The following is a 27,728-nucleotide window of genomic DNA, read 5'->3' as shown; positions in this document are numbered from 1 at the left end:
TATACTGAGCTTTTTTCTCCTAGACATAGAATGGGAGAAAAGCCTTAGCAAATAGGCCCTAAATTAGCTAATTTAACATCAAAGCCTCAGAATACATGATCAGCAAATCGCATTTTCCTTTTAGGCAGGCCTTCAGCCAGGGTGCTTCCACCTCCTATGATCTCTTGCTGGACTTCCTCTGAGATCCTGCCTATCTGTCAGCTAATGGTCAGACTTCTATGTAGTCAGAATACTGAAAGTCAGATTGGGTATTGTTATGCTATTATTGTACATTTTTTTTTTCATTTTGTAGGGTTTTTTAATTATATGTGAGATGAGTACAGAGTTCTAGGCCAGTAATATATGTATACTGTTTTACCATTGTCTGTCTCAGTTTATATTCAGATAATAATTTGACTAAAACTGTTGTTGTTTTTGACATTTCATGGTATCTTTTGCACTTATTTACCAAAAGCCTAGCCTATTTACCAAAAGCCTAGCCATGTCCACAAGTAAGTGCTTAACTACAGTCTGTAAGACGTCTCTTTATTCTTAGCTTCTGATTTGTCCTGTGTTTGCCTTAACCAAACATGTTCTACAAGCAAGAACACAATACTCTTGTCATTCAACTAGTGGAGATTGTTAGTAGAAAAAGCTGGATTATTTGCATTTTGAGATATCTTTTTATTGCACCAACATGAAGAATTAACCAAATAGGAGGTTGATATGCATAAGATTTTGAGACCAATAACTGTCCCTTCTTCAAATGTGTGATGTACTTGGGACTTGAAAACTAATGTACTTCTTCATCTATTTATAAATAATTCTTATCTCAGCCCAATAAAAGGATTCCCAACTATGAAGAAAACAGGACAGTAAAGCAAATACAAAAGTATTCTTGAGAGACAAAGCAAGGCAACAGTCCCAATAATGCTCTAAAATAAACTGAAGACACCTGGCAGGCAAAATGGAAACCCTTCTATGCAGAGGTTTCTTTTGCTCAATGGATGGGAGGCTTTTCATAATCTGAACTCGACAGAGACATTGTTTCTTTGGAAGTTTTATTTTTATTTTGAAACATTAGTCTAGCTGTTTCGTCTCCCCTATTAGCTGGAAAGGATTCCCTTTTGTTGGATCTTTATTTCAGCGGGTAGCTGACTGAGCTGTTGGAGGTGTTGTCTTTGTGGCTTGGAGAAGTCCCCACTTCAGTGTATTGATATGGGCAGATCGGTATTATAGTAGGGGTGGAATCACTCGTGGATAGATGTATATGGGGTCTCACATGCTTACATTGCTTCATTGTTTGCATGAGTGATGCAGTATATTGATGTTTTAAAAATTGCATATTCTTTTCTACTGAGTAAAAGCAGATATTTCAGATCAAGCTAATCAATCAGTGTGTGTGTGTGTTGTTCCAAACGTTCAACGAAATGCAAGCTTTTGAACAGGACCATTTTATTATTTCCTATATATATATATATTTTTTTTTTTTTATGATTGTGCTGTTCTGTGATGCATAATTTGAAACACAAAATAATGTGTGTTTTGTCTAATCACTTATGCTTTCTTAAAATGCTAAATTTCTTACAAATTCTGCTGGGGTATGTAAACTTATGAGCACAGCTGTATGTATAGTGAGTGGGATCTAAGGAATTTTAACTAAGGTGTTTGTAAACTTAAAGTGGCTGGGAGAATGGTGACAGAAAGTATACTATTTAAATTGCATATAACAAGAGAAACCCAACTTGCATGAGAGAAGACTTTAGACCGTAACTCCAAACTCTGTGATGGACAGTCGCAAACAGGTTAACCAAAGCATGTAAGTTGACCTGTTTCTTAGAACAAATGGCTGCAGGTATCGTGACTAGTTATTGTTGATGCCTGACTCCGGACCTGGCTAAGAACCAGGAGGATACTGTAAATATAGTGACACACAACGGGACCTGTGTAAAGAGTTTAATTCCTGCTTTGGTAGAGTTGTATAGCTTGAGGCCAAAGGCCAAATGTTTGCAGCACTGTGAAGTGCTTTTAAATCTTAATGCACAGTCCAAAGTATGTTGTGCTTATAAAACGTTCTGGGGTGAAACAGACCATGTGGTCTCTTATAACATATAGGGGTTGTTGTTTTTTTTTGTTAACTTCTAAGTAGTTTTTACTGCTTGTTCCATTGTTACAGCTGTATTGCCAGTTGTTAGTGTTTGATAGTGTTGTCTTAGTATCTGAGGATTTCAATGCAAGGCCATATGATAGCATTCATGAATCTTAATGCTGCCTATTTCTCAAGCTTTCTAAAATGTATGTGACATTTGAAGAAACTTTTTGTGTGTGCATCTCTGGGATGCTACTATCTAAATATTATAGCTGCAGCTTCCCAGCAGACTTTTGTGTATACTTCATCTTAATGTAAAGAAATGTAGAAAAAAGGAAGCTCTGTATTCAGTTGTGATTTTCTGTTCCGTTTTTGTGTTTGCAGAGTGCTCATTTAGCCATGATAGACACTCTGATGATGGCCTACACTGTAGAGATGGTCAGTATTGAGAAGGTGCTTGCCTGCACTCAGCAGTATTCACCCCTTTTCCAAGCTACGGATATGCCCTATGATATTGAAGATGCCATCATGTACTGGATAAATAAGGTAAGGCGAGGCACATAGGCCATGAGCAATTCCTCTTTGTCAAAACAAGAGAGATATTAAGTTACTAGGAAATATACTTACGAAATAATCATGAAAGTCTCTATAAGATAGCGGAAAGCTCCTTGCTACCTTTTCTAAATCACCGTAGGATACAATTTTGTTGGCACATTCACTTCATACATTTGTAACATGGCTGAAAGACCTTATGTACCACATAGTGTTCAAAGAAAAGAATATCATCTAAAAAAAGATCAAACTTTATAAGCGTTTGATGTTGTGCTTTTTCCTAAAAGTAGCACAAAGCAGATTACATAAAGTAACGAGGCAATAAGTCCAGGAGTAATGGATGCCTACAGCCATGAGGTAAACTGCAAGTAAATGAGCAGGAAATAGGGTGTGTTAGGTAGGAATAAGGAAGAGAGTGCATCGCGTATAAGAACATATAGTTAAGAAGGAAGTTAAACACCAGCAGAGCGAGAGAGATTAAGAACTGGTTAGAGAGAAGTAACTTGGAAGCGAGTGAAGCTTGTGGAATTTGTGGTCAGGAAGGCTTCCGGTGGGTAGGTGCTCTGCTCTGGAGCCTAGGGGATGGCCAGGTTAAACGTCAGGCTTTACCTTCTTTCTGTACAGTGAGGGGTAACAAATTTCCAGGTGCAGTGTTAGAGGAAACTTATTCCATATTTTAGGGGCAGAGCAGCTGAATGCACAAAGTCTCATGTGTGTTAGTCTAGCTTAATTCAGTGGAGGAGGGAGGCTAGAAGGACATGGTGGGAGGATCGAAGTTTGCTTGTGAGGATATAGGAGAGTAGAAGTTGGGAACATTATTCAGGGTTCAGTTGATTCATGCATTTGAAATGTTACATTTATCCTGCTGTCAACAGGGAGCGAGTATAGCTGACACAGGAATTGGAGTAACATGGTTGCTGGATTTGGTCCCCACAGCAAGTCTAGCTGCCGATGATTGTTGTATCACAGTGTCCTAACTGCTATAGGTTTAACAGGATTTGACAATTAAGTTCCCATTTTTTTTCTCTGAAAGTTTCTCTTACTTTCAGATCCTCACACCTCTAATGAGCATTTGTAGATTTCATCTGGTAGCACAATTAAGAGAACAAAAGATAGAAGAACAAAGTCTTTCCTCATTACTCCCACACCACTTCCTAATGGGTCATCAAGCTGCTACCAGACCAGCATACACGAACATAGACCTGAGATCAGTCAACAAAAGATCACCCAGTATCTGTGCTGTTTTCCAGGAACAAGACCTAGATATAGTAGGAATAACAGACATGGCTAGATAAAACAGGAGGAGTCACACTGAAAGAATTATCCCCAGCAGGTTTCACTGGCCACCATCAACCAAGGTTAGGAACTCATGGTAGAGGTACATTTATAGCCTGAAATGCAAACTATGCAGAGCCTTCCTACCTCAGATAGACTCAAGAAGGAGAGCAAAAACTGTTAGGGATCTTCCTGATCTGCAAGACTCTTCACAACTACAAGTTCTCTTTTCTTTGAACTAATCACTGAAGTATCTCTGAATTGCCCCCAGGCTAGTTGCTATGGGCAAGCTTCAACCTAAACAGTGAAACTTAATCATCCAACCCCACTGATCTTTTTATTCATGATGTCTGCACTAGTTAGAACTCATGCAGATAAAATCAGCTCCAACAAATGAGAAGGGCAACATATTGGATCTCGTGTTCCTCCTGGGAGTCAACATACAAGAGCACCAACATTGGGATAACGCCGCTATCATCAGGCGATTATTCCGTACTCAAATTCTTCTTAACCAGCACCCTAAAACAGGTGTTCCCAGGAGAACCTGGAAGGCAATCGGAGAAAGAAAAGGCCAAACCACTGAGAACTTCTGGTGGCACTAGAAAACCTGCCGAGGGTGGAAGAGCATTTACTGCGGTTGCAGAACAGGTAGAAACATAAATCTAGCTAAGGCCCCTAAAGAAAATGTTCCCATTTAAAAAAAAAAAAAAAAAGCGCCCTGTTCCCCCTGGTTCTGACCAGAACTTCAGAGCCTAAAATGCCTAGGACTAGGCCACACATGACAGTTTACTAGCAAGCCATAACTGAAGCCAAAACACCCCATTTCCCTCAATGTATTGAACAGACCTCAAATCCATCCAAGATATATTTATTTATTTATTTATTCTCACAATTTATAGCTCGCACAGTTCTCAGTGGGTTACAAGAATACACACAAGCCATTTATCAACAATGATAAAAACAAAACTAAAATAATAACAAACACTGCAGTGGACCTTGATGGTCATAAAGCTAAATAAAAGGTAATATCCAATCATAAAAGAATAAAAGAACAGCAAAATTTAAATATCAAAGTTAAAAGCTTGCTCTACATCTGTTTTCTATAAGAAACATAGCATTGAATATTTCTAACCTCCGTAGGCAGACTGTTCCACAATTGTGGACCAACCACAGAAAAAGTTCACTCCCTTATCTTGTCAAGGTGAACCTGACCGTACTATTGGTGCCGCTAGTAAATTTTGATCAGCTGAGCTTAAGTTGTGAAAGGACTTCAGTGCTGAGCAAACACACACTGGAGTTTCTCCTTTTAAAGCATAATTAATCATTGCGACAATTTTGAATTGTACTCTCCATGTTATCAGCAACCAGTGCAGTTAGATGACATGCTGCAATCTCCTCCTCAAAAGTGCTATTCCAGTCCCTCAAAATTAACCTGCAACAATTTTGCGTTTTGATTTTGTTGGTGGACACTTGGGATGGCTTCTTCATGCCCTCAAATACCTCAGCTCTCTTGGAGGTAGACCAAAGGAGCTCATTCTCAACCCTAAAGCACTGTGGATGGCAGGGATTCATTTAATCCAAGAATAGAAGAGGGTCTCGGACTCCAAACAATGTGCAGCCACCGCATGCACCTCTGACTATTGCCCATCCAAACTAGGTACGCTAGCAAGCAGGGGCCTCACAGAATGGGTAACAAGAAAAGAGAACACTTCTCTATTGGAAGGGCTGGTACCAAGCACTCTAACAAGGACTACACTGCGCACTTCTGAAAAAGACTTCACTCGATCCAGATAAACCAGAAAACTACTGCCCAGTCTCAAACATCCCTGTCCTGAGCAAACAGTCTGTACCCTGACTGGAAGAGATCATCTGACTTTTCCCATGCCAATCAGGGTTTAGAGCTGTATATGGAACAGAGATAGTTCTTGTCTTCTTACTGAATGATTGCTACAGAAACTATGACAAAGGTCTCGCCTTGGTGTTGGTGCTGTTGGACTTCTTGGCAACATTTGACACTGTAGACTGCTCTTTCATGTTGTCATGGTTGGCAGAGACAGCCATGAGGGGTCAAGTACTAAACTGGTTAATATCCATTAGTCCAGTGGTTCTCAACCTTTTTTCTATTGGGACACATCTGGCAGATAATGCTTACAGGCGTGACACCGTGAACACTTAACCATCATTGGGGCTAAATGTAAACATATAGGGGCAGATTTTCAAAGACCTACGCGCGTCGGGCCTATTTTCAAAAGGCCCGGCGACGCGCATAAAGCCCCGGGATGCATGGAAGTCTCGGGGCTTGAAAAAAGGGGCGGGGAGTGGGCGGAGCGTGGGCGGTCCAGGAGCAGAGTCAGCGGCTCCTGGCATAGCGGCCATTTGCCACTGTGTCAGAGATCGTGTGCCGGCAATCGGCTGGCGCGCACAACTTGCGACTGCCTGGAGGCAGGCGCAAAAGGTAAAATAAAGATCGGGGGGGGGAGGTTAGAGTAGGGCTGGTGGGGGGGAAGGTTAGGGGAAGGGGTGGGAAGGTCAGGCTAGAGGGAAGGGAAGTTCCCTCTCAGGCCGCTCCGATTTCGGAGCAGCCTGGGAGAAAATGGGGGAAGGCAGCTTGGCTCGGCGCACGCAAGGTGCATAATTGTGCACCCCCTTGCGCACGCACATGTACACCCGCGCGCACCTTTTCAAAATCTACCCCATACTCTGCATCCACAGGAGCTTGCTCCCACTGCCACCCTCTCCCCTCCCCCAGCCCCAAACAATGGATGCAGAGCGGAATTAGGATATTTCAAATACAACTCGCTATATAAAAAAGATATTCTGATTGTGGTGCTCTCTTACTACCAGACGCACTGTAAAATACAAAACCTGAAAAAAAATCCTCAAGCACATATGTAGCAAACCTTCCATACCATTGCAACACTAATTCCAGGAACTCAAACAGCAATAGCCCTTCCTATGAAAAGGCAGCAGTGCAGCACCAATGCATGTCCTAGTGATAATAAGAAAACACAACAAAGAAGATCGATACAAATCCCTACCTACTAGTAAAATACCTCAGCTCAGTCACACATACAGATCCAGCCTTCACCAAACACAGAATAAGAGACCACAAATTCCAAATGTGGAGACAAAAAGTGGAATGGAAACCTCAAAAAGCCACTCTGCATGCAGTGCAAAACTGGAGAGCTAGAAACAGAAATACAAATCCTTCTACACTAAGCAAAGTACAAAGATAAAATAAATGCACATTCCCCAAACTGACATATTATGGCGCTGACACCCTGTCACTCCCCTGCCGTGCCTCCATCATCCTTCACTTTTCCCCCAATTACTCCCTTTCAATCATCCACTCGCACTCCTATCCCTGCCCAGCATTCCTGACCCCACATCCTCTTCCTCATGCTCCCTCTCTCCCCTGCTTCTCTCCCCTTCATCCCATCTCCCTGCCTGCCCAGATACCCCAATCCTCTATTTCCCACCCCTTCCTGCTCAGCAGCCCCCACACTCCCCCTCCGTTCCACCTTCATATTCCCAGCATCCCCAACCTTCTTTCCCCCCCCCCCCCCCCCAGAGTGAAGAGATCAGCAGCAGCATCGCTCCCAGACTCAGCAGGGGAAGATAAAATTTGTCTCTCATCAGGCCCAGAACAGCAGGAGCTGGCAATGTCTCCCTCTGATCTAGGTGAAGAAGGAAACAGCCTCCCACTGGGCCAGAAAGAGGCAAAGGAAGTGGGAGTAGAATCCCATCAGGCCCAATGTAAGAGAAGTCAACCAACTCCCACCCGGGCTGATAAGGAGGCAGCAGTCTGCTGGCCCTGCGACCCCTCCCAGGACCTCGCAACACACCTGTCGAAAACCACTGCCTTAGCCTATACACTTCGCAGGCATCTCCTCCACTGCTTGGACCCTGAGCTGCAGGGTTACCAGAGATCTGTACTGTTACCTGTTTTGTTCAAGATCTATGTCAAACCAGTAGCCCAGCTATCTGATACATGAAGTAGTATTTATGACCATCAGTGCCAATAATATACATGAATTCCCCTCAGCCATGAGAGAGGAAGCTACCTGTCTCTCGGCCATTCAAGAATGTGCCAAAAATAAATGTTGTCTAAACCCAAATAAAACTGAGCTGCTGTGGGCTCAAAACATAGGAGGCCCGATTCCTGATATTAAAAACCCTTTGGGAAGCTATAAACTTCCTTCGAAACCTCAGCTCGGAAGCCTGGGTGACCTGCTAGACTCTGCAATAACAGTGCCCCCACAGATCCAGTCATGCCCAGTCACTGAGAAGGCGAGCCATGGTCACAGTAATTCACACCATGATCACAGTGCCCCCACAGATCCAGTCACTGAGAAGGCGAGCCATGGTCACAGTAATTCACACCATGATCACAGTGCCCCCACAGATCCAGTCATGTCCAGTCACTGAGAAGGCGAGCCATGGTCACAGTAATTCACACCATGATCACACTGCCCCCACAGATCCCGTCATGCCCAGTCACTGAGAAGGCAAGCCATGGTCACAGTAATTCACACCATGATCACAGTGCCCCCACAGATCCAGTCATGCCCAGTCACTGAGAAGGCGAGCCATGGTCACAGTAATTCACACCATGATCACAGTGCCCCCACAGATCCAGTCATGCCCAGTCACTGAGAAGGCGAGCCATGGTCACAGTAATTCACACCATGATCACAGTGCCCCCACAGATCCAGTCATGTCCAGTCACTGAGAAGGCGAGCCATGGTCACAGTAATTCACACCATGATCACAGTGCCCCCACAGATCCAGTCACTGAGAAGGCGAGCCATGGTCACAGTAATTCACACCATGATCACAGTGCCCCCACAGATCCAGTCATGTCCAGTCACTGAGAAGGCGAGCCATGGTCACAGTAATTCACACCATGATCACACTGCCCCCACAGATCCCATCATGCCCAGTCACTGAGAAGGCGAGCCATGGTCACAGTAATTCACACCATGATCACAGTGCCCCCCACAGATCCAGTCATGCCCAGTCACTGAGAAGGCGAGCCATGGTCACAGTAATTCACACCATGATCACAGTGCCCCCACAGATCCAGTCATGCCCAGTCACTGAGAAGGCGAGCCATGGTCACAGTAATTCACACCATGATCACAGTGCACCCACAGATCCAGTCTTGCCCAGTCATTGAGAAGGCGAGCCATGGTCACAGTAATTCACACCATGATCACAGTGCACCCACAGATCCAGTCATGCCCAGTCACTGAGAAGGTGAGCCATGGTCACAGTAATTCACACCATGATCACAACTCAGCTGGACTACTGCAATGTGTTGTACAACAATCTGAAAAGGAAGCGCCTACATCTAATCCAAAATACCACAGCATGATTGTTAGAAGGATCCACCCTGCACAAATTTCACGGGATACCAGAGTCATGCAGGGCCAAATTTAAAATCCTGACAGTAATATTCAAGGCCATAAAGAAAATGGCCTAGGTTATCTAACCCCCTTCATATATTTAGATCTTTGTACCTTGTATGCATGTGGTTTCATATATTTTTTTTCTCATTTGTTTTGTCTCCATTGTGATCTGTCTGTATTAAGCCAGTGTTAAAGACCTCTTTTATGTGCTGTGGCTGATTAAGCACAAGTACAAGGCGGTAGGATTCATCTCTCTGGTGCGCCTGTGTTTCGACAATCTAATGTGTTGTGCGCCACCTTGAGTGAATCTATTCGGAAAGCAAGATGGTAAATTGTAATAAATGCATACAGGAGGATGCTTGTTTTTCTCAACCTCAACAAACCTCTTTTGAAGCTGGGTTATGGTGACTCATTTTTAACATAGAGACATTCAGCCTTAATCTAAAGAACATTTTATTTTAAAAAACTGCAGCACTACAGAAAGCTGCTGCTAGGGTGGTCCTGCCTCCAGGCACGGAGAGAGCTACATGCTTGGCTCCCGGTTTGATGTAGGATTAGTTTCAAGGTACTCACAAGACCTTGAGAGCATTTAGAGGCACAGGACCTCAGTGTTTAAGGAACTTTATCTCCTGTTATCTCCCAGTCTGCCAGTTTAGATTGAGCCAAGAAGCTTTGCTTACTGTGCTCTCACTTTGGAAGCTAAAATTAGCAGAGTTTAGGGCTAGAGCCTTTATCTCTATTGCACCAACATTACAAAATAAAATTCAATGAGCATTTAGGCTTGAATCAGATTATCTTGCTTTCAGAAAGGGCTATTTTAACTGTCTGGCATATGTTCACCTCTGCTTCTGTCCTGTATATTTGTTCTATTCATATTTGTAGTTTTGTTATTATTGGGTCTATTATTAACTTCATATATATGTGTATATATATATATAAGTATATAGTCATTTTATCTGAAGTTTGAAGTATTTCTGTGTTAAATTGTACATTGCCTTGTGATTTTTTTTAATTAGGAAAAGTGAGTTATATTCAAATTTAAATTTAAATCAAATTGATGATGTCTGAGGTTCTGGGATTGGAATACAGTATCTGACTGTGGATAAATGTGTGTGTCGTATGCATGCAACATTTATTCTAAATGATTAGAAAGTGTGTGATATGGCTGTTTAACATATAGCGCCCACATGCATTTCTTTAAGGAAATACATGTATGAACTCAGTTGGACACTAGGTTGAAAAGTAAATTACTGCATGAGATTAGCTTCCCTAGCAATGAAGACCATGGATTTTCTCTGTGCGTCATGTGTTCATTTTGTCCAGTTAATCTAAGCATATATTGCTCTTACTAGCAGCAGCAGTAGAGGAGGTGATGGCATAATAATTAGAGAAATAGACTGGGAATCCCGAGACCAGGGTTCTTATCCTGCATTTCCAACTGGCATTTTAATCTCATTCCCTCAGATATCTATATAGATTGTAAACTGTTGTAAAGTACCCTGGTCTCTAGGATGCCATATAGATTTATATTAATACATATGTATGAATATATGGTGCAGCATTTTTAGATTGTACTAGAATTGCGTAAGTATCTTTAGTGAAGCCAAGGATTTTTCTCATTCCAGCCAGTGTACAGTAACAAAATGTTTTCCCACCTATTCATTAATTTTTTTTTTTTTATAGTATTACTTCCTCTCTTTTCTTCCATTAATTTCATAGTAACATAGTAAATGATGGCAGATAAAGACCAAAATGGCATACCCAGTCTGCCCAATAGAGATTTGTCCACTTTGGGAAGTTGTACATATAAATTCCTCTATGCAACCCAGCACCAACCCCCCCCCCCCCCCCCAGCCAACCTCACAACCCCTTTCCTGCCACTGCCCTCCACACCAATCCCAAGCATGCTCAAAATCTTACCACAGTGATGTCCTCCACCACCTTTGCTGGCAGGCCATCTCAAGTCTTGCCATCTTCAACTTTGATTCTTACAAGACTAGCACCTAGGGCTCCCTTCTAGCTCTTATTACTAAGCTTTGTAATAATCCCCACAGCTACTCAGGCTAGTGAGGCTGTTATTAACCTACAGCATGCAAACTCTTTCTAGATGCTATGGAATCCATGGGGTGGGCACAATTTGTAAACAACCCCACCCATAAAGCAGGACACATCCTAGACCTAATTTTCGCCAATCACAATAACTGTGCAATCAATTCTTCTCACAGAACATTGCCCTGGTCTGATCACCAGCTAATAAAGGCAGAAGTAACTCTCCTCACCACACAACAAATAAACGCACATAATAATCTTTTGTGTACCAAAAACAAGATAGAAACTATTAAAAATAAAATATCAGAGTTTGACCACAATGCCTCGTCAGCCTTTGACTACTGGAAAAAAATCATCAATGAAATAGTGGATAATCTATGCCCAATCCATGATGTAATAAGAACCATTGGTTGTTGTTTGTCCTTCCTGAAAAATGAAGTTTTATATGGTCCTTTATTATACGGAGTACCAGAGGAGAGTGTTTTGGTTGTTCTTAGGTTCAAAAGGTGATCAAGACTCTTCATTCTGAATCGGCCAAGTTTCCCATTCAAGCCTGTCATGCTGGGAAGCACTTCTCCTGGAATGGGCTCTCCACTAGTTCATCTCCCTGGACTCCAAGACTACTGGGAATGAAATCCTTTCATTCCAGAGCCAGCATGTAAATCTCATATCTGTCTCTTGCTTAACAGCGTGCTAGCACGAAGACATTCAGTGGAGTTTTGGAATTATTTAAGACCAGGCTTGGATCAAGTGGCTCCTACTGGAACATTTTTGGTATTTCCATCTAGGAAATCTCCATGTTTGCAAAAGGTGACAGATGCGCCACTTTAAGAGAAGATGGCAGAAAGATAAGCCAGCAGACTTGAATGGTTGGCAGGTTCAGGCCCATAGTTTTAAGATGGCAAGTAGAGAAACAAAAATAAATGTTTTGCAGATAAATTGTCTGTGACTGAGAACTGGTGGAGGAGGTTTTATCAAATAGAGACTTATTTAATATGGGTAATGGGTCAGCTGATATAGTGCCAGGAAGGCACTCTGGTAATTTATCCCTTACTTTGAGAGGACGTTTGCTGCCCTTTGAGCAGGCTTTGGTACATCTCTCATCACCACTCTGAAATTGTAGACATCAAGATCCAGTAAGGAATATTTCAGAGATTCCCTGTCCCTACTCTTGTTTTGTCTGGCACTAAATAGAGATTCATGATTACTTGTTGAAAGTTCAAGGGTTTCATCCAAGCCAATTAGGTCCCTTAAAGGACACAGTGCTGGCCTTGGTGAATGGAGTCAGAATACGGACCGATAAATGACTGGGTTCTCTACATAGATTATTAGACTTCTCTGCAGCAAATGACTCCATTGACCATGGCCTATTGCTGCAGTAGTTGAGGGATTTGGGGTTTACAGGTACTGTCATGCAATAGTTTGTTTCGATTTTTGTCCGAGCACACTCAGCATTTGTCAGCTAAAGTCTTCGGTTGTGGTGTGCCTCAGAGTTTGGGTCTTTCGCTGATCCTTTTTCATTTGTGTTTAGCCCCTCTTGCAGCTCCGATCCAAGGGTTTGGCACTACTGCCAACTTGTTGCTGCTGTGGGATCTGACCAATCCTTAGAGCTTTCCACATTTAATGCATGCTTAGGTGCAGTAGCAGATTGACTGAAGAAAAATAAACTTAAGTTGAACCATCTTAAGTCAGAAGCATTATAGATTAGCCGATAAGGGAGGCCACTCGCTATGCTTCCTATGGTGTCTGGAGTTAGCTAACACCAGAGGATGTGGTCCACAGCTTGAGGGTGAAACTAGATGCGCAGCTATCGTTGCAGAAGCAAGTCACCTCACTGTGCCAAATTTGTCAGCTTCATCCCTTTTTTTGTCTGGAAAGATTTAGTCCTTGGCTATCCATGCATTCCTTCTCTTCCTGCTAGTCCAATCCCTACTAGTGGGATAGCTCTGCTTTACAGCTGCCATAAAGCAGAGGACACGCCTATGTTGTTTTCACTCCTGGGAACAAGGGAGGCGTGTCCTGGGACAGACACCAGCAGTCTCTGTTTCCAGTCGAGACATTCATCCCAGAACTTGGGATTTCCTGGTCTGATGGAGCTGAAAGACTTCTGATTTCTCCAGTTGCTCCCTGCCTCCCAGGGTTAAGAAGAAAAACTATTTTACCTGGTTGAGCTTCCCTGGAACTTGGATTCCTATTCTTTTAGGAGACAAGTTGACCACCCCTGGAGGGGAACCCTGTGGCTTGAAAGCCCTAGCTTAGCCTGTTTAGAGCAGCCTGTCCTTTTGTATCAGGGGCTTCTCTAGCCTCTTTCTCTCCCTACTCCCTGTTCACCTTCTTTGTGTTTCTAAAGAGAGGAGGAGCCCGGCTGCAGGAAGCAGAATTGCCTGTGTTAATCTTCCTGGAGGTGGTTAGTGGTGTGGGGCTTGGGGGGGAAGAGGGAGGTCTCCAGGGGAGAGTCACTCCATGGGAAGGGAGGAACAAGTGAGTGTGGTAAGAGGCTCCCATTGGTATTCTCTCTGTGTTATTCTTGCTGAGCAAAGCTAGTGTAAAAAAAAAAAAGGTGAGCAGCAGCATGTGGGTCTGTAGGTGTGTTGCTTGTGGAGTCAAACATTTGCCGACGTCTTCTGCCCAGAGTGTGACTGTGAGCCTGGGCGGCCAACATGAGGGAATACCGAGGTGTCCTCTCACCCTGACCATATGGTACAGGGGGAGGGACCTGAGGACCTATTCACAGATACCGGTGAAGTCTTACTGGCACAGAGACAAAGAAGCCCAAACAATTCTCCTGCCAGATGCCTCAGTAGCCAAGCAGGCTCCCGAAGCCCCGCAAAAGGGTGCCCCATCTCCAAAAAGAGAGGGTTTCATGTTCCCCAGGGTTTTTCCCTGGAGTTTGTGGTGCTCATGCAGAAAGCTTTTTGCTTGATGCAGAAAGCAGAGTCCCAGGCTTCTACCTGCACCCTTGACTTGCCCTAGAAGCTAGGGGAGCCAGCCCTGAAGAGGACAAGGACCACCCCCAGGGTCTCGGGCTCTTCACGGCCATCGGCCTCCATGGGGTCCAGGAGAACATCCTGGTTGACAGAAGATTCTGCCCATAGCAGTAAGGCAAACTCCCAGGAAGAAGGGGAATATTCTTCCAAGCAAGAACTATTGTGACAGCTTACAGCTGTCATTTCAGATCTCTTAGCCTCGCTGAAAATCTCAGACACTAAGGTAGAGAACATGGCCAAGGGTGATCCCCGTCTTACTGGGGGTTTGCAATCTGCAAAAGGCTTTTCCTCTTTATGAGGCACTAAAGAATATGGTCCTTACAGAAAGGGATGCCCCCTTGCAGGGCCTTAAAGGGGGCAGATTTCTTGGCAGACTGTATTCCAAATTATCCAAAAAATGAGTGGGTTGCACGAAGTCTCTAGACCTGTGCCTTAAAAACACAAAGAAATATACAATAGAATAAAAATTAAAATAAGCCAGACTTTAAACAAAGCAGATCAAAACAAAGGCTAACAGCAATCAGGCGAGTAAGCCCAAAACATAATCGTGTAAGTGTGAACACTTTTACATGTAATAGAACGACTGCAGAGACAGCAAACGCCAAATGGTGGGTATTATGAAAACAGAAAACATGCCGAAGATCAGCCAGTCACAAGCAATAGCAGGAGCAGCGTAATGGAAGCCAGAAGTATCAATCAAAGAGCAATCTGAAAAAAAAATGTAAAGCTTAAATGGTCAGAGAAAAGCAAACCATTTGATTTCCTTATTGAGACCTCCGGGTGAGAGGGTACCCAAGTCAAAAATTCAACGCTGTTCACATTGTACCAGAAGAGTTGAAAAATCACCCCCAGGGGCAGGTGGGGGAGTGTCGATCACAAATACATTTTGGTCAGAAATTGAATGCTGCTTATCCAACCAGTGTGACACAAGCAGGACTTCGCTCTTTGAGAGGCCCAGACAAGAGCAATGCTCAAAAATACTGGTTTTAAGCTTGCAGGTGGTTTTGCCCACATAAAACAGAGGGCCTAAGCAGCTTGTCACAAATACACCAGTGGAGCAACAATCAAGAGCACTTCTTAAGTGTGTAAAGCTTCCCATTCCTCGATGATTAAAAGCTGAAAGTGAATCAGAAAACATGCAAGCTGAACAATGTCTGCAGGGTAAATGACCAGTCCTGAGTGGGTTCACAGGACTAATCACTCGAAGAGCCGAGGGGGGTCTGAGTAGATCCCACAAGATTTTCCTCTGGCAAAATGCAAAACGGGGGGTGGGGGGGGTTTATAAAACATGGAGAGCGGGGCTATCACCCACCAGTGCCATCTAATACTCAAGCAGACTTCTCTTATTCTGCTAGAAAAGGGTAGCACACAGGTCATTCTAGCAGATGAAGCGTGAGACTAAATCACGGTTAATATATAGAGGACGTTTGTAAGCCCGATTAATGGTGAGTAATGGGTAACCTCTAGATAAAAAAAAAATTTTGGGACATGGTGACCTGGGCTTGTGCTATGTAATCAGTCTGAGATGAACACAGGCGTTGCAGATGAAAAACAAAATGGCCTATTGAGATATTGTCCGCAGGGACCATGGATGGTCACTCTTGTACGGGAGATTATTCCTATCAGTAGGTTTATGGAAGTAGGGAATAAATGGAAGTAGGGAATAAAACGTTCTATACTGACACCATAGTATCTAAGAAGGAAATTTTGTGAACAAAATGCAAATGTGGATCTCGTGAGTTTAACCAATCAAGGAACATGTAGAACTGAACATCCATCCCCACCCAAAGCAAAAAAAAAAAAAAAATAGCATCGATGAAATGGAGCCATAAGGTATGAACTGCTGAAAAGAGGACCCTTGGAGCCAAGTGGATTAAAATTCAACACCGTAAAGGCATGCAGTGTCAGGTGCCATGGTAGCACCCATTACAGGCCCTTTTATCTGTTGATGAAAGGTCCCTGAAAAACAAGTTTTTTTTGTTAATGCTAGGCAAGCCAGTTCAAGCAAGAAGTGGGTAGGTACTCGAGAAACAGGGGAAATGCTCAGGGAGACAGGAACCTGCAGCTCCTGATGAGAGACGGGCATTATTAAGGCGTATGAAGGTCACCAGCCTCTTCAGAAAGGCAGGCTGTATGTGCTGCACGCAGGCCCAGATTTCGGCAGAGGCAACTGCCTAGGGTGCCACGTTTTGAAGGTGCCAAATATCCAGGTCAAAGAGGATCCTGCTTTAGAGCCATGTGCTGGAACCTTTGAAAGGAGCACCGCTCTGGCCTTCTGCCTCTGGGCGCCAAAGTCTTACATCTGTCCCTGGTTGCACAGAGGCCCAAGGAAGACAAAGCAGTCTCCAAAACCACATCGGCCAGCTGGATTAAGGAGGTGATTGCAATTGCATCCCTACCTAAGGGCTCACAAGCGCCAGCTCTGCTTCAGGTGCATTCCAGCAGGGCACAGGCAGCTTCGTAGGCAGAGGCATCAGCAGTAGCTCCAGAGGAGACTTGCAGAGCAACCACCTGGTCATCCTTGCACGCCTTCACAATATTCTATAGATTAGATGCAAGAGCCAAGGCAGACTCGGCCTTCGGCACGGGAATCCTCAAGGCAGCTCTGTCTTCCTCCCCTTTGTCATACATTTGACCCCCATTGGTAGAGACTAGTCTAGCAGGAAGAGAAGGAATGTGAAATTAGGGCTTACCTGATCATTTCCTTTCCTTGAGTCGTGCTAGAACAGTCCAGAACCCATCCAGGAAGACAACGGCAGCCAGTGGATCTTAACTTCATGCCAAGGTAGGCGCAATATGTTACTTCTTTTCATGTTTTATCCAGCCTTGTTTTATCTTCCTTCCCTTCTCCCTTGTGTGTCCAGGAGAAGTTATTGTTTGGGTCCCTTGGTGCCTCAAAAAAAAAAGAAAGAATACAGAAATTAGAACAATTTATAATCTTTGGCGGCAGCAGAGTAGATGTAACAGTTCCTCCATCTTTTCTGTCACATTTAAAAAATAGTATGGGGACAGTTCCACAATGTGTTTGATTTCAAACTATTAAGCAAATACAGTGTTAATCTTTTATTCAGTTAGTTGCTGGATTCACTGCTATGATGATAGGGTTTTGGTGTCTGTCCCAGGACACACCTCCCTTATACCCAGGAGTGACGCCATGAGAGTGAAAATAACATAAGTGTGTCCCCTGGCTCCAGTCGCTGTGGAATGTAGATGTCCCATTGGAAGAGACTGGTCTGGCAGGACTCAAGGAAATTATCAGGTAAGACCTAATTTCACATTTAATAACAAGCTGCTTGAATTATTGCAACTTTTATTATACCAGGGCATTACAGCCACTGTTTTAAAATGGCTTCAGTGCCTCCAAAATACAGTGGGAAGGAGATTTGACCACCTTATGCTGGTTCTGAAAGCATTACCCTGGCTCCCTGTGCAACTGAGATCAAAATGGAAAGTTCTGATTATAGTTTTAAGAGTGTGGCTGCTGTCAGTAAAGAATGGCCTTTTAGACAATTTTGTGACCAATGCTCACAATAATGCACATTACAAGGAGAGAGGTGCTTCAGGGAGTGGTGTCTGGGCCAATTTGGGAATTGATGTGCATATGTTTTGATTTAAAAAAAAATGTGTATAAATTCACTTGGCAAAGCTACCCGCACCAAATAGCAGGTGTATTGTGTGCATGGAGCTTTGCCGGGAAAACTTTCAAAATGGACTTATGTGCATGCAAGTCTGCTCTGAAAATTGGTGTAACTTATGAGCATATTTGGCAATGATCCCCTAGTTTCTGTTTGCTGATGTTCTTCTATTGTATGCAAAGTTTACTGTTCTATGTAATGGCAGTGCCAAAAGTTCTGTTTAATGACACTGTCAAAAAGTTTTAGTTTTCTGGAAACTGATACGATGTGCAAACGGCTATCGGTATATAAAATCATTTAAATAAAAAAAATAAAAATATATAGACCGGGATGCCTACATTTCTGGCAGACCTCTTGTTGCAGTATGAGCCGAAAAGCATTCCAAAGTCATGTCTCAGCTATGCTATGGCTTGCATCTGCTTGGCTGACTGTCGCACATTGTTTTGCACATTACTCTTTGAAGAGGTCTGCTAGAGACTGACTGACAGACTAAAGTTTTGGAAAAGGGTTGAGAAATGGCAAGATGGCTTTTGGCTATTGATGTGGCTTATTGCTGGATAGGCCGGTTTTACTGATAGAATTGCCTTTGGGGATCAGGATGGATTGTCTTGTTAATTAGATGGGGGGGGGGGAGTTTGTGTGTGTTATGTATTGGAATGTTTTACGCTTGATTGTTGTGATTTCATTGTAAGTCACCTTGAGATGAATGGCAAAGATGTGGAATTAAGTCTAAATAAATGTATCTTCCGATCTTAATTTAAATAGAATACAGCACTGCTTGATTTTTCAAGTGTATTTTTCACTCGATCAGCTTCTTCTGATTTGTGCCATTTCATGTGGAACAGCTGAAGGACACATGCATGCTTTCTGAGGAATACCAACAGTCTGTTATTACGCCCCTGATTTTAGGTAAATGGACATTTGAAAGAAATAATGGAGCAGGAACAAAAGCTAAAAGAACAGCATGACCTTGTTCCCCCTGGAAGTCAAAAGGTAGGGGACTCCGTTTGACAAGTTACATGATAACCGTTTGTATTTGCCTGAGTATGTCAAGCTGTCAAACTAGTCATTTTACTACAAACACTGAGGGCTTTTTAAAAACGTTCTGGCAAAATAAATTGATACATGCAAAAGCGTGTTTGTATTTAAATCTAATTGAAGCATGCATGACTTTTCAGCCTTTGCATACCACACATGCATTTTACCTATCTTATATGTTTTCTGTGTCTTCTAAATAGAAAATGAATTTCTGGCCATGATCATGAAGCATTCCAGCTGATCAGCAGCCCTAATAGTCCTGCTCTGTCGTAATGCGTGTGCACCTTGCAAATGTTTGCTTGCCAAGAGAAGGACGGGACTGCACCGTCCTCTATAGATGGATGATTTTCACTGTCAGGATTTGACAGCATGAAAAGAAAACAATTTGTGGCCATGAAGTGAAAAACCAAGAGAGCAGACTAGTTTGTTTGCTGAACTGAAAATAAGCTTTTCTGGCCATAGATTTGTACTCGGGAACCGCGGGACTAGGAAATAGTTTGAAACCAATTAAGAATAAACTTACAACGGACAGGCCTTCTATTTTGCTTTTTATGCAGTCAGCGTGATAAGACTTGTATAGTTGACTGCCTCTAATTAAGAAATGCCACATAGTGGATTTAAAATATGAGAGACTTATTCTTAATGAATAAATGGATATCTAAAGACCAAAATAAATTTCTAGAATACTCTGAAAAAGGTTAAACATGGTAGAAAAATCTCCATTCTGAGACCTATGCAACTTTATCCAAATATAAATGGTATTGGTGAGGCAGCTACTGGCAATGTTGGGTGGGACATTATAGTCTGGAAGCAAGCTTTGGTTATAGACTATCCGAAGGGTTGGCAGCGCTGGTCCTAGAGTGCTATAAACAGGTATGGTTTTCAGGATATCCATAATGAATATGCATGAGATTTGCATGCAGTACCTCCTTTGTATACAAATACATCTCATGTATATTCATTGTGGATATCCTGAAAACCAGTCCTTTCTGTGGCATTCAAGGACAGGAGTTCCCTACCCCCTGGACTTGTCCTATGGAGAGGTACTAATTACTTAGAGTATCATTAGTAGAACTGCAGAACACCTGATCCCTTATGTATTTATGATTAAAAAAAAAGAAGAGGAGGAAAACCGACTATAAACCATTTAGAACTAATATATTATGGGCCAGTAGGGATGTGTGGCCCATTCAGTTTTGTCTAGGATTCTATTTTGCTTTTCAGTTCATTACATTTTTTTTATTTATTTGCTTCATTTCCCAAACCAAAGCCTACCCCATTAAACTAAACTAAAATAAAATAAATTCAAAAAAAACCAAAAACCAACCAAACTGGGCTTCTCTGACCCCCTTCCCACCTGAAAGATATCTGGCCCAGGGCCTTGGACCTACCTGGGCCTTCCCACCCCTAGAAAACATAGGCTGGGGTTGGGGACCTCCCTCTGTAGCCCCCAGTTACTTCCTTGCTACAGATCCAGAATGCAAAGGATAAAAAGGGCAGGAGTTAAGCCCACTGCTCCTGCCCTGGATCTTTAAAATGGCGGCCTGTGTAGCCAACATGGGGCTGCCCTTTGTTGTATGGCCACAACATAATTGTTTGTATTTATCTATTTATTAAAGTATTTGTCTGCCTATACCGTGCTAGGTGAATTAGAATTCTTAAAACATATAACAACAATACAAAATTATATAGAAACATAATCGCCAGACCGATTGGAAGATCCCTGGCCATATTTCAGGCAGTGGGAGGGGCCTGTCTCGGTCCAGCCAAGTAGGCCCAGACCCAGGCTAAATTTGTAACAGGTGAGAGGAGGGTTAGGCCTGGTTTAGACCAGCCCAGCTGGGTAGGCCCAGGCCCTGAGTTTGTTTTTACGGGGTGAAGGGTGGGGTTGGAAGGCCTTGTGGAAGTCCTTATTTATTTATTTTTTTATTGAAAATGGAAATATACAAAAATTCAGGTTTTCATGAGAAGCCATTTTTGGTTCATTCCATTTGGAACAAACTGAAAATGGCCTCATTTGTCCCGTTTAACTTTTGTGTTAAACGAACACACTGCCCCATGGGTGAGCCCTGTGCTTTAGCTATGGGTTCAAGTCTTCTGTCAAGCAGGGTTTGTGCTCGTTGTGGAGGTCATGCTGCAGGAGTGAGCCCTGTTTTGTTTGCTTTTTATGAATGTTTTATTGTACCCCGGCCCAAACTTTGGAGGGGTGGGTAGCAAGTGTTTTTAAATAAATAACACCACTGAGGAGTTTTCCCCTTGTCCAGTGAGGGGATCTGAGATGCACTGAGAGGGGGATGAGAATCACTCAACATTTATTTTTCTTTAGGTGAAAAACCTAAGGCATCTGTCCGTTCTTTGTCACACTTTTTATTTTGAACGTGAAGAGGATTGTAGTAGTTACCCTTGGTTGTAAGCATCTTTCCATGTTTAAGGATAAGAGAAGAGAGAACCGTTTAATTGAAAATAAAACATATAAATCACATCAAGCTCCGTATTTTGTAATACATTCAAATTAACTTCTGGAAAAAAGTAGTGGTTTAAGCTGGAAAATAAATAAATAAATAAACTATTAGAAGACCCATCATCACCAGGAAATTGAAAGTGGTTTGGGAAGGTGGCAAGCCCTTGTATAAAGGTGTGGTTTAGTTCTCGAATGACAAGCAAGCTCCATGCATGCACAAGTAGGTCACATGATCTGGTTGTGTACATCACTGATGAGTGTCTCTAACTCTGAGCATGTTTAGCAAGAGGGCCTGTGCAACAATAAATCGACTGCCAGTAGGATTTGATTTTGTCTTTCATTCCAGGAGGAATATTTCTAGCTCTCTGTCATCTTTTTGTGCTTTTGCTTAAAAATCACGTTTTGTTCTTGGATTTTTTTTTTTTTTTTTTTTATTCCTTAATGGGTTTACTTCATTTCAGCCATTTTTAAAGTTGGTTTTTTTTTTATTTTTATTTTTTTGGCAGCCACCTGAACCATTTCAGATTGAATGCAGCAGGCATGCTGCTTGGCTCGTGTCAAGCTAGGCGTACTCTAGCCCATTCAGGGTGCAAAGTCATCTTTCCTGAAGAAAATGGCATGCTTCTGCCCAGAGATGTCATTAAAACAGATGAGCAACTTTGTGATGTGTTCCTGATGTTCTTAATGTGATGTTCATCATAGGTTGTGGTGAAGCGTGCCGCTGCTTTTATTGGTATTACTTCTCATTTCTGTAGCTTTAAACATAAGAGAGTGCCTTCTCTATGGGGTTTACAATCCAGTCATCTGTGGTTGTAAAGCCTGTTCAAAGGTGGTTCATGTGTGTCAGGAGAGGCTTTGTGCCTTCCTTACCAGTCTGGGCTTCTCCTTCCCCATCCCTAAATTCAGCCTCCAAGCCAAAATACTCACTCAAAATTGTATCTGGAGCAGCAGCTTTCTTATGTTTCACATGCACCTTCAAAACGACTTTTGCTTTGTTACACATTGATTTCCCATCTAACAGAGACCTGAGCTGAGCTTTACTTGTCAAGTTATTAGACAGCATTTGTCAGACTGATTTGTATGCTTCTCCAGTTTTTTTTGTTTGTTTTTTTTGCTGTTTCGACTTTTGCCCATGCTGCAGACTTAGTACTTGGTGGGGGGTCTGGTCTTCATTTTGACCTGCTTCGTGGAGATTTGGTCAGTCTTCTGACCTGCCTCAAAAGGGCTAGTCAACTTATTTTGTTAGCTGCTAATCAGAGAAAATCTCGCTGGCCACGCTACCAACTCTGCTACATAGGTTCCCAGCAATTAGTAGTATGCGCCACTTTTTCTATAAGCCCTACTGTGGCTGATTCAGGACTTTCACTACTGCACTACTCCATTTCTTTTCTACCATCCTGCCCATGCCCCCTTGATTGAGTGGCTGGGTTTGTGTAGAAACTGTTTAGTGCCATTGCTAGGTAAGGAACAATGGCCATGTGGAGGGACCTGGGTTTGGTTATTAGTTCAGGCCCTGGGGATGCTGCAGCGGCAGCATTCGCATCTCCTGTAGGGTAGGGAGTGATATCGTGCAGCAGCAAGACGCAGTAGCCAGATTAAAGACCCCTATCTGAAGGGATCTGGAAGGAGTCCTGGTGAATGGCCTCCAGCAAGCACCGCCACTGCAGCTTTGGTCCTGGAGTGCCACAAACAGGTCGGGTTTTCAGGGTGGCCACAATGAAAATGCATAAGCTAGATTTGCCTACACTGGAGGACAGTGCATGCAGCTAAACCTGATACGTATTCATTGTGGATATATCCTGAAAACCCGACCTGTTTATGGTACTCCGGGGCTGAGTTACCAACCCCTGGCCTGTACTCAAGTGACTTGGGATGGGATATAAAGGAAGGGGGGAGGGGTGGTTGTGATTTGAAGGCTTGTGGTACCAGATCCCAGCTCTGGTTCTGACTGAGCTGGAAGCCCAAAGAAGCAAGAAGAAACTGTCAAGTCAAAAACAAAAGAAATGGGTCTAAATCCTCCGCCCTGCCCATCTAGAGGTTTTCCTGGAGGGGAGAAGGACCTCAGGCTAGCACCATGGAAAATGTGCTCCTTCCTGATCTTGTCAGGCGCTAATTCAGGGAAATGCTTTTTGATTTGGAACAGTTTGTTGAGCATTTTCTTCCAGTTCCTAGCCTGCCTTGACAATTTCCATGCAGGCCAGAAAGAGTAGAGCACTGAGTCATATCTCACACAGGCTTGCCAAATGCAGCAAGTTTTGTTGGTTCTCTGTGCTGCAGCCCTTCAAACAACATTTAAGCATTGGTCAAATATTTAATGGCTAGAATAATTCAGGGCTGTAGGTCTCTCTTTTTCTTCAAATATTTTCTGCTTGTTATTGCTTTGACCTATTTAAATATTTTGGCTTCCAAAGATCCAAACCTTTTTTCCACAGTGTTGTGGGCTGTGCAGATTATGGTAGCCCTGGCCAAGCCCATTGATTTCCCTGTTTAGTTCAGATTCAGCTTTCACTTTGCCTGTAGTGTCATGCAGAGTGACTGAGAGGATCTTTTTCCTCTGTTTAACAATAGGCTGCATGGTGCAGCCATCTGCTGCAATATTATTTTGACAGCAGTTGGAATTCCCAGGCATGGGTGATGACTAACATTAGTGCAAGGACTGTTATCTTGCAGTCATAAACCAAAAATCACGGGATCATTGCAAAGAGGGGAAAACAAAACTTTTTTTTTTTTTTTTTACACAAAAAGTTTCCATATTCAACTATCTATCATGACTATTTATGATGGTTACTAATGGCAACAGACTCTTTTGTGAGTTAGCATACATTGGATCTGCATATTGCTTGATTGATGTGATAGTGAGCACGACTGCTGTTTGCGCAGTAACGAGCTGCTTCTAAGTTGGCACCTTTTGTCTCTGTTTTAGCTGGAAAGATGGTGTTCAATCAGTTTCTTAATCCAAAAAGGCTCCAGTTTTATCCAAGCTAGAGCTCCAAGGAGGAGAGGATACTGCCTCAGGGACATGATGGCCTGCTACCCCTGGATTCCACAGTTTTGTCTCTGTTTTCCTTCCTTTGTTACTCCTGGGTGAATTCTGCGCTACTGCTCAGTGCCAAATTTCTGCAAATTTCCCCTCCTGGGCAGAATATTTTTTCACGCAGAATGTGGGAGAAAGGTCCAGCTGGCTGTGAGCAGAGCCAATCCCATTAGCGGCGAAGATTGGCGGACTGCAAGCAGAGCCCATGCCTTTCACATGAAGATCAGCAGGCTTAGCATGAGAGGCAAGAAAGTTTGTGAGCCTGTATGAGAGAGAGAAGAAGAGTGTGTGTGTGTGAGAGAGAGATTTTGTGTGAGAGAGTGTCTATTGAGTGAGATATTGGGAGCCTGTGCATGTGAGAGGAGGGTGAGTATTTGTGTGAGAGAAGGAGTCTGTGGGAAAGGGGTGTGTGTGTGTGCGAGAGAGAGAGAGAACTTGTGTGCAAGAGGGTGTGTTTGTGAAAGAGACAGGTAGCTTATTTGAGAGGGAGAGTGCCAGAGAGAGGAAGCCTATATGAGGGGGGTGTGTGTCCAGAGAGATGGAGCCTGTGTGAAGGGGTATGTGTGCAAAAGAGGCAGCCTGTGTGAGGGGGTTGTATGTGTGTGCAAAAGAGAAAGGGAGCCTTTGTGAGGGTGGAGGTGTATGTGAGCAAGAGAGAGGGACAGAGGGAGCCTGTGTGAGGGGCTGTATGAGAAAGAGGGCAAGCGCTGGGAGTGGACAGCTGGTGGTGGAAGTAGAGTGGAAGGGGCTAAGCTTGGAGTAGGGGAGAGAGAATGGAAGAGAAACTCTTATAGTGTACTTAGGGGAATTCTACTCAGAATATTTAAAACTCTGCATCTTTGAGTAATAACTTTTCTGTACTACATTTTATATTAATTAGGCAGACTGTGATGCATAAGAACATAAGATATGCCATACTGGGTCAGACCAAGGATCCATCAAGCCCAGCATCCTGTTTCCAACCAAGTCACAAGTACCTGGCAAGGACCCAAACATTAAAAACGGAAAATGTCATAATGCCTCTGTATCGCTCCATGGTGAAACCCCACCTTGAATACTATGTACAATTCTGGCCGCCACATCTCAAAAAATATATAGTTGCACTGGAGAAGGTACAGAGAAGGGCGACCAAAATGATAAAGGGGATGGAACAGCTCCCCTATGAGGAAAGACTAAAGAGGTTAGGACTTTTCAGCTTGAAGAAGAGACGGCTGAGAGGGGATATGATAGAGGTGTTTAAATTCATGAGAGGTCTAGAACGGGTAGATGTGAATCGGTTATTTACTTTTTCAGATAATAGACTAGGGGGCACTCCATCAAGTTAGCATGTGGCACATTTAAAACTAATCGGAGAAAGAAGTTCTTCACTCAACGACAATTAAACTCTGGAATTTGTTGCCAGAGGATGTGGTTAGTGCAGTTAGTATAGCTGTGTTTAAAAAAGGATTGGATAAGTTCTTGCAGGAGAAGTCCATTATCTGCTATTAATTAAATTGACTTAGAAAATAGCCACTGCTATTACTAGCAACGGTAACATGGAATAGACTTAGTTTTTGGGTACTTGCCAGGTTCTTATGGCCTGAATTGGCCACTGTTGGAAACAGGATGCTGGGCTTGATGGACCCTTGGTCTGACCCAGTATGGCATGTTCTTATGTTTCAATAGCAGTTTATGGACTTCTACTCTAGGAACTTATCCAAACTTTTTTTAAACCCAGCTGCACTAACTGCTGTAACCACATCCTGTGGCAATGAATTCCAGAGCTTAATTATGCATTGAGTGAAAAAGAATTTTCTCAAATTTGTTTTAAATGAGCTACTTGTTAACTTTATGGAGGCCTCCTAGTCCTTATATTATCCAAAAGAGTAAATAACCAATTCACATTTACCCATTCAAGTCCTTTCATGATTTTGTAGATCTCTATCATATCCCTCCCTCAGCTGTCTCTTCTCCAAGCTGAACAGCCCTAACCTCTTTAGCCTTTTCTGATATGGGAGCTGTTCCATCCCCTTTATCATTTTTGGTCACCCTTCTCTGTACTTTCTCCAGTGCAACTATATATTTTTTGAGATGCGACGACCAGAACTGCATACAGTATTCAAGGTGCGATCTCACCATGGAGCAATAGAGAGGCATTATGATATCCACCATTTTATTCACCATTCCTTTCCTTATAATTTGTAACACTGTTTGCTTTTTTGACTGCCTCACAACACTGAGCCAATGATTTCAATGTATTATCCACTATGAAGCCTAGATCTTTTTCCTGGGTGGTAACTTCTAAAGTGGAACCTAACTTCATGTAACCACAGCAAGGGTTATTTTTCCCTATATGCATTACCTTGCACTTGACCACATTAAATTTCATTTGACATTTGGACCTCCATTCTTCCAGTCTCACAAGGTCCTCCTGCAATTTATCACAGTCCGTTTGAGATTTAACTAATTTGAATAATTTTGTGTCATACGCAAATTTAAGCACCTCACTCGTCGTGACCCTTTCCAGATCATTTATAAATATATTAAAAAGCACCAGTCCTAGTACAGATCCCTGAGGCACTCCACTGTTTACCTTTTTCAACTGTAAAAACAGACCATTTAATCCTGTTTTGTTTCCTGTCTTTGAAGCAGTTTGCAATTCACGAAAGGATATCACCTACTATTCCATGACTTTTTAGTTTTCTTAGAAGCCTCTCATGAGGGACTTTGTCGAATGCCTTCTGAAAATCCAAATGCATCACATCTACAGGTTCACTTTTGTCCACATGTTTATTCACTCCTTCAAAAAATGTAGCAGATTTGTGAGGCAAGTCTTCCCTTGGGTAAATCCATGCTGGCTGTGTCCCATTAAACCATGTCTATCTAAATATCCTTTGATTTTATTCTTTATACCGGTTTCCAAGATTTTTCCTGGCACTGAAGTCAGGCTCACTGGTCTATAGTTTCCTGGATCTCCCCTGGAGCCCTTTTTAAATATTGGGTTACATTGGCCATCCTCCAGGCTTCAGGTACAATGGATGATTTTATGATAGGTTACAAATTTTTACTGATTGGTATGAAATTTCATTTTTTAGTTCTTTCAAAACCCTGGGGTGTATACCATCTGATCCAGGCAATTTACTACTCTTCAGTTTGTCAATCTGGCCTACTGCATCTTCCAAGTTTACCATAATTTGGTTCAGTTCATCTGAATCATCACCCTTGAAAACCATCTCCGG

General features: G+C 42.9%; 1 protein-coding gene across 8 annotated transcripts in view; it reads left to right on the top strand.

Annotated features, from left to right (window-relative positions):
• The window catches only part of CAMSAP2 (calmodulin regulated spectrin associated protein family member 2), a 217,347-nt gene that overhangs the window by 103,757 nt on the left and 85,862 nt on the right, over nucleotides 1–27,728 (top strand). For all 8 annotated transcript variants that reach the window (XM_029617695.1, XM_029617699.1, XM_029617701.1 and 5 more), the window contains 2 exons: nucleotides 2,453–2,614; nucleotides 18,887–18,970. In XM_029617695.1, coding sequence (XP_029473555.1) covers nucleotides 2,453–2,614; nucleotides 18,887–18,970 — 246 coding nt within the window. The remainder of the gene's footprint in view (nucleotides 1–2,452; nucleotides 2,615–18,886; nucleotides 18,971–27,728) is intronic.

This window comes from Rhinatrema bivittatum, chromosome 10 (assembly GCF_901001135.1).
Source record: "Rhinatrema bivittatum chromosome 10, aRhiBiv1.1, whole genome shotgun sequence".
NCBI classification, from domain to species: domain Eukaryota; kingdom Metazoa; phylum Chordata; class Amphibia; order Gymnophiona; family Rhinatrematidae; genus Rhinatrema; species Rhinatrema bivittatum.
Note: the sequence above shows the minus strand (reverse complement) of the source record. Positions and strands in the feature narration are given on the sequence as shown.